Source organism: Pinus tabuliformis, chromosome 7, assembly GCF_031772625.1.
Source record: "Pinus tabuliformis cultivar Carrire ecotype Pingquan chromosome 7, CPIR1, whole genome shotgun sequence".
Lineage (NCBI taxonomy): Eukaryota > Viridiplantae > Streptophyta > Pinopsida > Pinales > Pinaceae > Pinus > Pinus tabuliformis.
In genome coordinates, this window is record NC_142293.1 from 15,695,565 (window position 1) to 15,706,888 (window position 11,324).

Below are 11,324 nucleotides of genomic sequence, written 5' to 3' on the forward strand. Positions count from 1 at the left end.
GTGTTGGCCACTGGAATGCGGATTTATTTCTCCAATGAAATCCAAGCCCCACTGCTGAAAAGGGCCACTAGCATGTATGGGTTTTAAGGGCAGGGACTTCAAGTGCTGCTTTCCTTCAAATCTTTGGCACCTGTCACAAGATTTAACAAATGAAAAGACATCAGAAAATAAGGTGGGCCAATAGTACCCAGCTCTAAGGATTTTGTGGGCTTTAGTTTTCCAATAATGATGTCCTCCACATAAGCTGGAATGAAACTGTTGCATCACTTCCACTAATTGTTCTGTGTCCAGACACCTCAAGAGAATTCTAGAGGGGTCCCTCCAGTAGAGCATATTTTCATGAATGCAATATTTAGCTGCCCTGAGCTTAATAGTTTTGGCTTGGCTTGAACTAAGGCCTAGAGGAACTTCTAGCTTTAGCAAGAATTGAGCTATTGTAGAGTACCATTCACAAGAAGCTATATTTTCTGCCAATGATTGATTCACCCTAGTTCAACTGTTTCTTCTGCTGCCTGACTATCTTCTGAATTTATGCTTATCAAATTAATGTCTAATATTTTGAAATTTTCCTCAGCCATTAGCCTAGCAAGGCCCTGGCCTCTGACAAGATTGGTGGGCTTCAGTTCTATGTTAAATTCAATAAGCTTTGCAATCCATTTAGCCCTTCTTCCATCAACATCAGGTTGTGTTAAGACATCCTTTATTGAAGCAGAGGGTACATATGCAATTACCTTGGAGTGCAGAATGTAAATTCTGAAAGCTTTCAAAGATTTTATAAGAGCATATGCCTATTTTTCAATGATATCATACCTCAGCTCAGCATCCCTTAAGGTTTTGCTGAAAAATGCCACTAGATGCTTTGAGCCTTCCTCATCTGCTTGCATTAAAACTGCTACAAGGGTGTCATCAGAGGCAAATGAAAATATATGGAATTCCTTGCTGTAATCTGGGCTAATTAAAGTAGGAGCTTCCATAATATCCCTTTTGATGGCTTCAAAAGTTTTTCTTGCTGCATTAGTCCATTTGATTTCCGACCCCTTTTTCAATATGGAGGTAATGTGTTTTACAAGTTCTGCAAAATTTGGAATAAACCTCCTTACAAAATTTATCTTTCCCAGAAAGGACTGGATATCCTTTTTCGATCTCGGGACAGACAAGGTCTGTATTGCTCTTACTCTTTCTAGGTCAATTTTGACACCTACAGCGGAAACAACATGTCCTAACAACTTGCCTTATTCTAAAGAAAACTGTGACTTTTTAGGATTGATTGAAATCCCAAACCTTCTGCACTTCAGGAACACTTTCTTCAAGTGTTGCAAATGGTCTTGATGGCTGTTGGAGTACACCGTTATATCATCAAGGTAGACAAGGATGAACTTATCCTTCTCTCCTACAAATGCTATATCCATAACTCTCTGAAAGGTGGCTCCAGCATTCATCAACCCAAAAGGCATCTTGGAATACATAAAAGTGCCCCAAGTGGTGAATGCAGTCTTCTCTTGATCATTTGGATGTACAACAACCTGGTTATACCCTGAAAATCCATCCAGGAAAGACATCGCTTCGGCTCCTAAGACTTTCTGCAGCAAATGCTCCATGATTTCTCCACTTTTCTTCCTCACCACCACCAAATTGGCTACCCATTTTGAATATCTGAGAGGGACTATGATTTTGGCAACCAGTAACTTCTTTATTTCCTTTTTAATCAGCGGGAGGAGCAAAGGATTTATTGGTCTCAGTTTCTGCTTGAAAGGGATGGTGTCTTTCTCTAAAGGGATTTTATGCTGGATGATCTTTTCGTCATATGTTTTTAGGTCACTATATTCCCAGGTAAAGAAATCAGTAAATTGCTTCATTAAATTGCAGTACTCATAACTCTGGCAGCAAATAGATAAGTGGACAGATTTATATATCTTGGATGATCTATACTCCCTATATTATGCCTATGGACTGCAGGTTGGTCTTTTTTTTGAGCAGCCTTATAAGGGACATCATTCTGGTCAAACAACCTTTCTAAGGGGACTAGACCTTTAGGTATATGATTGCTAGGCAGTTGGACAATGCTATCTTTGCCAATTTTGTTCTTTAGCTGGGATTGGGGGTTTTCTTCCAAGGCTTCGTTCTCTTGGTCAATTTGCATTTTAGAGCGTTCATCAATGACTTGCAAAAACCTATTCACTTCGTCATCATCTTCAAAAACTTTCCAATGCTGGACATTATTAGGCAAGGATGGCCTATATTTCATCTGGACTTCATAAACTAGCCTAGGAGGCATGGGAGGGATAAACATGCTAGCAGATACAGCAAGGGAATCAATAAGCTAATTTCTGACTCTAGGGATATATGAGATATAAAAACTATCAAAAGAATCTTTAAGTCTCCATGCCTCATCTCTATATGCTTTCAGCCTTGGGTGCTTTGCTTGGAACGTTTTGTTCACTTGCTGAGTGATAAGATCAGCATCTCCAAACACCTTTATGTTTCTGATTTCTCTGTCTTTCGCTGTGTTAAGGCCTAATATCAGAGCTTCATACTTTGCTATATTGTTGGTGACTTGGAAAGCCAGCTTAAAAGACAAATATGTGCTTTCTTGTTTTGGAGATATCAACACCACCCCTGCACCTGCAGTTTCCTTGGAACATGCTCCATCAAAGAACATCTCCCAAACCTGACTTCCTTTCTCTCCCTCGGCCTAAACTATTGATTTCTTGAGTTGCAATGAGGCCTTCTGAGATTCTTCAATTTGGAGGAGACATGCTCCAAAATCGGTGTCCACAGCATAAATGGGATGATTAGAAGGATTCTTCTCATCACTAATGATGTAGGCCAACTATGCTTCTCTGTATAATCTCCTGCTTTCCCCTCCAAAAACTGGAACAATGGCATAGGACAAGTCATTTTGTGATGTCCCACCTAGTCTCTTAATCCACCCTCTGGATAGCAGCATGCCAAACTTGGGAGGGACATCTGCTACCACAATATCCATAATCATACTCTTCATGGGTAGCTGAGTTAGGGTAACGGCTAGGTCTTTGATTAATCCTAGGCCTTTTACCTTTCTTGAATTAAATGAGAATAAATCATGATATGGTCTAGTGATATCAAGGCCTAACTCTTCCATGACAGCTCTAGGCATCAAATTGTGGCTGGCCCCTGTGTCTAGCAGGCAGTTATGGAGGGTCTTGTCATGAATGGTCAGGAATACATAAAATGATGGCGAACTAGTATAGGCTTTCTAAAAACTTCACTCTTTGCAAGTTCTATCAGAGGCACATATATTTTTAACTTTTGAACTTCTGATTCAAAACTAAAAGGGGAAGGGGACTTGTCAGGACCTCTTACCTCTTGAGCTGGTGCTTTAAGGATGACTGGATCAGCTGCTGGTCGTTTCTGTCTGATTTTCTGTTGCTTTGTTGGGGCAGCAACTCTTTGGGCAGGGTTCTCCTTAACATTGTTTCCTTTTGACCTCAGAGTATATCTTTGTTGCTCATCAGTCTGTAGAACAACCTCTCTGTCCCACTCTTGACTTGTTTGACCCTGGAGTAATGATTCTTCATAGGCAGCCAGTGTCAAAAAGGCAGCATTGCCTTTATCTTCCATGCATTGAATTTCATCCTCTTCTTCAAACTGCTCCTCTTCCATGACTACGTTCTGGAAGGGAGCCTTCACTCTTTTTTCTTTATTGGCCTCTTTACCCCTTTGAATGATCTGCGCTTGCTCATTTACTCTTTTGAATGGATTGGGGTTTCTTGGAGCAAATGTGTTGGGAAGCCTTGCCTTTCCAGAGCTCTGCTCAACCTTTAGCTTAGATATCTCAGCAGCCAATGACTCTATCATTTTGGTCATTTTGTCTAATTTAGGTTCTAAATATGAAGCAGAGAAAGAAGAAGCCTCACCTCTCTGCCTCCTTCTATCAGCATGACTTTTGAGCTTTTTCTGCGGCCATGATATTAGATTCCACTTCTAAAGCCGCATCCTGCATTTAAGCTAGAGTGGCACATCTTCTTTCTCTCAAAAGTAGGAAAAAATTAGAGTCAAAAGCATTGGCATAGGTGAGTTTGGAAGAGGTGGGGGTAGGCTTTACTTCAGCTGGTATCTTACTATACATACGGTTAAATCTTTTATTAAAATCAGGCAATGATTCCCCATTATCCCTCTTGAGGTTTCCAAACTCTGTATGGTAATAGAGCAGGTATTTCTTATCTCCCCAATGCTTCAAGAATACATCGTCTAAGGCTTCAATGTCTATTATGGACCTAGGGGCTAGTTCTCTGAACCACTTTCTAGCCTCACCATCAAGGCTTTGGACAAACACTCTCATCCACACATCATCTTCACTGATATCAAGGTTATCAACATAACTATAAAAAGACTCAAGGTGTTCTTCAGCTGTTACTCCCTCTGTACCAATGAACTTGGGCATGTATTTCTGGTATTCTCTTGCAGGCATGGCATTTAAAGGAACAGGCAAGACGAGGGGTCCATACCTAGTAGCCATGATTCTTTCCATCTTTGTGGGTGCTTGCTTGCCTGCCATGACTGGGGTAGGTGGAAGGATACTGGCGGTTTGAACAGTAGGGAGCAATGAAATGGATGACATAAACAAAGGAGTATGAGGGACTATATGGGAGGCTTTCTTTGGACTGAGATCCAAAGGTGAACTGGATGAACAAGGAGCTTTATGAATCTCTGAAGGTATTTCTTCACTAATAATGTTAGGCTCTATATCTTCAAACTGTATATTCTCAGCTATAATATTCTCCTGCAGAGATACACAAGATTTCTTAGGCTTACCTGATCCTGATGCTCCTTTCTATGATGTTTTTCTCTGCTTAACAATATTCTCAGGGTCAGGCACTGGGTCAGCTGGTGATTTCTGAGGATTTCTCTAGGTATGCCTCACAAACTGAGCTAGAAATGCAATGTGGAGTTGCCAAAGGTTGGTTCTCCAGTAAAGTCACCAGATAGATGATTACAACCAGAAATGTGTCCAGACTTTGTCTATCATTAAAGCTGGAACAATGTCGTTCTCCCAGGGAAGCTGAGTTTCAATCTCCTCTCCCCAGCAACAGTGCCAATTAATGTTATCACCCCAAGAAACTCTCCTAGGTTGTAGCTCGTAGATGCTCGGGAACATACGAGTTCAACTTATTGTTGCAAATGGATGAATGGAGGGAATGATGCTTGTTCAAGCCAGATAACCACTTCTACTTTGCTTAACTCCAGACATGTGTGAACACCCCCATACTACAAGGCTTTAGACCACCAATTACTCACAGTTTAAGGATTGGGTGAATATGGAGAATACTGACCACACCAGCAGATGCACAAGACCATGTGATGGCCGACTGCAACCAGTAAAGAAGTCTGCAAATCTAATTCCCTATGCACAGACAGGATGATAGCTCTCTGGCACTAGGTGAAAAGAAACCTGAATATCTCATTCACTGATACATACAGTTCTTTAACACAGAGATAGGATGATAGCTTCTTTAATGCTAAACATCAAGAGCTCATAAATACAACATATCAGGCACAACTTAGAATAGAAGAAGGATGAAAAGCGAGCAATTAACAACAAAAGAAGCTTGTATTAGCTGAAAATGAAGACGAGATGTTGCAAGTATCAAAATATTTACAGTCTCCAGAAGTTGAACCTTACATCAAAACATCAACCATCAACCCTGATTACATCTTGTCTTTGGGTATATATAGAGATTCAATACAAAGGCACTTGGCCATTCTAAGTATGGAGGGGTCATAATTGACCACCAACTGCATTTAGTTGCCTGTTGGAACTTCTGAGTGCATTTGCTTGCTGTAGTGGATGAATATGATCTTTTCAGGTGCTCTGCCATGCTCTTGGGCAGTTGGAGTGCTGTATAGGATGAAGCTCCATAACTGTTAAATGTAGCTATCTGTTCGTGCTTCGTCCTTTTCATCCTCGGCCATACTGTCTGTTGAATGTGGTTGTTGAGGAACAAATGCAGCTGGTACTGGTGAGACAATTGTCTTCGTCCTTCGGGTGCACGGAATGGTCAGGGGACGTGGATTGTGTGGCGATTGTACAAGCAGGACGGAGGAGCTGGACTGGCTGTTGGATCAGGAGGATAGACAACGGGGATGAATTAACGGGGATATCGGAGGAGGCGGGAGCGGGATGATCGTGAGCCGTTGGATCTCTAGCGGGCAGATCCAACAGTCGTCGGGCGGCGGAAACGTGTGGATGTTAACGAGCGGGAATATGGGTTTGGGTGGTAAGCGGTTTTGATCGCACCGCTGTTGATCGTTGGGCGGTAAACGGACAATGAAGCACGATCCCATTCAGAGTGTGACACGTGGCGGCGGGGGAGAGGGGAAAACTACCCTCCATCGCGCGTTAACGTGCTGTTACTTTGTGGACACGGGGAGAGTGAATGCCGTTCGATCGCGGCGGAGATGATCGGATGGCGAGGATTTGAGCGCGTAAATTATTGCGACATGAGTCGTTAGATTAGGAAACAGAGATCAATGGCGGAGGTTGCGAGTGAAGGCTTTGTGAAGGCGCGCGGTTGTATGGACACGGGTTTACGGGGTATGGGCTTTAATGCTCGGGGTTTAAGAGCCAGGGCCTTTTATATGGTTTTTTAACCAAAAAGCAAGGGAAACAGAGATGAAGGGAGGGTTAGAGAGGTAAAGGGAGAAGGTGAGGGCAACCATTATAAACCTTCTTCGAGCACAACCCAGGACCAAGTTTTCCTCCAACTTTAGAAAATCAATGTTATATAGCGGAGCTAACAAGACTTACTACAACCAATTAATTAACCCATAAGTCTATAAATTAGACTACACTACAACCAATTAATTAACTTACAGACTGGGTGGGTTGGGCAATGAGACGACTGACTAGCTAGCGGGGGAAGAAGAACTAAAAAGAGTCCCCTGCCTTATTCTTTTTGACTGGGAAAAAGAGCGGAAAATGAAAGGGCCTTCAACCCCGAACAAACAAATGGGTAGAAACAATAAGTAGAATAATATCTCCGTTAGCCGCATTCCGTCTAGTTCCATTCTGGATTGTTTCTCATTAAGAGCATTAAGAGAATGAATCAAACAATCAATTCATTTCATAAGCTGTGCGTTCTTCCTTTTCCTATTGGTAAACGACACATTTCCTTCCAGCCGGTTGGAATCCTGCTCACTACAACCAATTATTTAACCTATAAGTCTATTCGTTAAACTACACTGCTACAACCCATTAATTAACCTATAGACTCACCACAGTCAATTAATTAACCTATGAATCTATTAACCTATAAATCTATAAGTTAGACTACACTCCAACCAATCAATCTATAAGTTATAAACTACACTACACAACCAATTAATCTATAAGTACTACACAACTAATTAATCTAAAAGTAAGACTTCCATCCAATTAATCTATAAGTAAGACTTATGAGATAAACTACATTGCTAATTAACCTATACATTTATAAGTTAAACTACACTACAACCAATCAATCTATAGGTTATAGACTACACTACACATCCAATTAATCTATAAGTAAGACTTCGAGCCAATTAATCTATAAGTAAGACTTATGACATAAACTACACTGCTACAACCAATTAATTAACCTATAACATTACTACAACCAATTAATTAACCTATAGACTCACTACAACCAATTAATTAACCTATAGACTCACTACAACCAATTAATTAACCTATAAGTCTATAAGTTAATCTATAAGTCTATAAGTTAATTAACCTATAAGGTAATCTATAAGTCTATAAGTTAATTAACTTATAAGTCTATAAGTTAGACTACGCTACAACCAATCAATCTATAAGTTATATACTACACTAGACATCCAATTAATCTATAAATAAGACCTATGACATAAACTGCACTGCTACAACCAATTAATTAACCTATAGCATTACTACAACCAATTAATTAACCTATAAACTCACTACAACCAACTAATTAAACTATAAGTCTATAAGTTAATTAACCTATAAACTCAATACAACCAACTAATTAACCTATAAGTCTATAAGTTAATTAACTTATAAACTCACTACAACCAACTAATTAATATAAGTCTATAAGTTAATTAACCTATAAACTCAATACAACCAACTAATTAACCTATAAGTCTATAAGTTAATAACTTATAAACTCACTACAACCAACTAATTAACCTATAAGTCTATAAGTTAATTAATGTATAAGTCTATAAGTTAATTAATCTATAATTTCTCTGAAAAAAAAGAAGTTAATTAATGTATAAGGTAATCTATAAGTCTATAAGTTAATTAACCTATAAATCTATAAGTTAATTAACCTATAAGTCTATAAGTTAGACTACACTAATCAATCAATCTATAACTTTACACTACACTTAATCTATAAATAAATCTATAACTTTACACTACACAACCAATTAATCTATAAATAAGACTTATTATTTAAACATTTAAACTAGAATACAAATAGAATACTACAACTAATCAATCAATCTATAACTTTAAACTAGAATACAACTAGAATACTACAACCAATCAACCAATCTATAACTTTATACTACACAACCAATTAATCTATAAATAAGACTTATGTAAACTAGAATAATGTCAATCTATAACTTTACACTACACAACCAATTATCTATAACTTTAAACTAGAATAGAACTAGAATACTACAACCAATCAACCAATCTATAACTTTATACTACACAACCAATTAATCTATAAATAAAACTTATGTAAACTAGAATAATGTCAATCTATAACTTTACACTACACAACCAATTAATCTATAAATAAGACTTATGTAAACTAGAATAATGCAATAACATGCCAATTAATCTATAAGTCAATCAATAACTTTACACTACCCATCCAATTAAAATAATTAAGCTATAACTTTACACTACCCAGCCAATTAAAATTAATCTATAAAATTAATCTATAAGTCAATCTATAACTTTACACTACCCAGCCAATTAAAATTAATCTATAAGTCAATCTATAACTTTATACTACCCAGCCAATTAAAATTAATCTATAAAACTAATCTATAAGTCAATCTATAACTTTACACTACCCAGCCAATTAAAATTAATCTATAAGTCAATCTATAACTTTATACTACCCAGCCAATTAAAATTAATCTATAAGTCAATCTATAACTTTACACTACCCAGCCAATTAAAATTAATCTATAAGTCAATCTATAACTAAAATTAATCTATAAGTCAATCTATAACTTTACACTACCCAGCCAATTAAAATTAATTTATAAGTCAATCTAACTTTACACTACCCAACCAATTAAAATTAATCTATAAGTCAATCTATAACTAAAATTAATCTATAAGTCAATCTATAACTTTACACTACCCAGCCAATTAAAATTAATTTATAAGTCAATCTAACTTTACACTACCCAGCTAATTAAAATTAATTTATAAGTCAATCTATAACTTTACACTAACCAGCCAATTAAAATTAATCTATAAGTCCATTAATCTATAAGTCCATCTATAACTTTAGACTACCCAGCCAATTAAAATTAATTTTATTTAAACTAGAACTTTACACTACCCAGCCAATTAAAATTAATCTATAATCTATAAGTCCATCTAAAACTTTATCTATAACTTTAGACTAATTAATTTTATTAATCTATAAGTTCATCCATAATCTATAAGTCATCTATAACTTTAGACTATCCAGCCAATTAAGATTATAAGTCCATCTATAACTTAAGATTATAAGTCCATCTATAACTTTAGACTATCCCGCCCATTAAAATTAATTTTATTTAAACTAGAATACTCAAATAACTAGTTCCAACGTGACGCATTAATAACGAGTTCCAACGTGACGCATTAAGAGTGTAACAGTGGAAGAGCTAGTTCCCTGTGCAACATGCCGTTTTAATAGCCGGCTTCATATAATGTTGATCGCTTATAAGGTGTTCTTGGTCCAACCGGTGTGGTATAGACAAGAATGGTGGAGGTGAAAGTGGAAAAGTGCTTAGCCACAGCATCCTGGTATGAATTGGCTGAGGATATCAAACAGGACATATTGGCGCGTCTGCCACCTGAATGCCTATGCAGATCTCGAGCCGTTTGCAAGGAGTGGAATGCCCTCTTTACATCCACAAAATTCATAACTAATAAATGGGCCGAGGCGCTTCCCAATAAAAAGCCTTGGTTGGTTCTGTGCAAAGAGAATGACGGAAGGGGTGGCTCAGTGAATTGTTTGAGGTATTGTTTTTTCACAAGGACATGGAAGAACATCTCCTTTTCATTCCTCCCGCGGGGAGATGAAAAGGTTTTGTACATTGGATCGGCCCAAGGTTTGTTCTTGGTCGATATCCCCTATGGCATAAATACTGTCTGCAATCCTCTCACTCGAGCGTTCTTAGAACTTCCTCCCATGTCATCCATACAGAGCCTTATGGCCAGAGGCATTGTGGGCTGGAGAGTGGATGCTCAAGAGACTTACAAAGTGGTGGCTGTGGGCTTGTCCCGTCCAAATGTACTGAAAGTGGAAATCTATGACTCCTTTAACAAGTCATGGCGGGTAGTCGGATGCCTCCCCGAGAATTTAATCATGTACGTTGTACCACAGCAGATTGTTTTCTGCGACGGTTTCTTTTATTGTATGATCATCAATCGCGGGGCCGGGATGGGTGTTTTGGGTTTTAGCATTCTAGAGGGTACATCCACTTTTACAGCGTTACCCGAGTTTGTTGATGACATCCGTCCCCGTCCCCGCATTCGCCCCCACCGCCGCATTCTGTTCAATCTCGACACCACCGTTTACCCCAAGCTGCTGGCCTGCGGGTCGCGGATTCTACTTGCTGCGAGTCGCGGAAGGTCTGGGATTTCATTGACGGAGGTGATTTTGTGGGAGTTTCAAAACGACTCGTCCTCTTGGAATTTGATTGCAAAGAGTTCGTGCGAAGGAATTCGTTCGTTTGAGTGCGTAGGAGTGGAAGATTGTGTGTACTTCGCAGACTGCCAATGTAAGAATTTTGGTGTTTACAATTTAAACGAAGACACATGGAGTTGGCTGCCCACTATAGATGCAGAGTATCGGGTTCAGCGTCTCATGGCGTTTAAACCCAGGCCCGATAGGAAGGTTTGGTGAAGCCTGATTTGATTAATACCCATTTGGTATTGTTATCACCAGAGTAAAACTTGTCTATCATTGACTTTATATGAACAAATTGTTGTTAACATATGTTACTTTTGGTCATTAAAACTTCTGTCATTGATTTTATATTAATAAAATGCTGTAACGTATGTTGCACATTTCATTTCA

General features: G+C 38.4%; 1 protein-coding gene across 1 annotated transcript; it reads left to right on the forward strand.

Annotated features, from left to right (window-relative positions):
* The first annotated feature begins 9,886 nt into the window (after nucleotides 1-9,886).
* LOC149244904 (F-box only protein 6-like) lies at nucleotides 9,887-11,324 on the forward strand. Its single transcript, XM_089455521.1, has one exon. It carries the CDS (start codon nucleotides 10,002-10,004, stop codon nucleotides 11,148-11,150), a length of 1,149 nt encoding a protein of 382 aa, XP_089311647.1. The 5' UTR covers nucleotides 9,887-10,001; the 3' UTR covers nucleotides 11,151-11,324.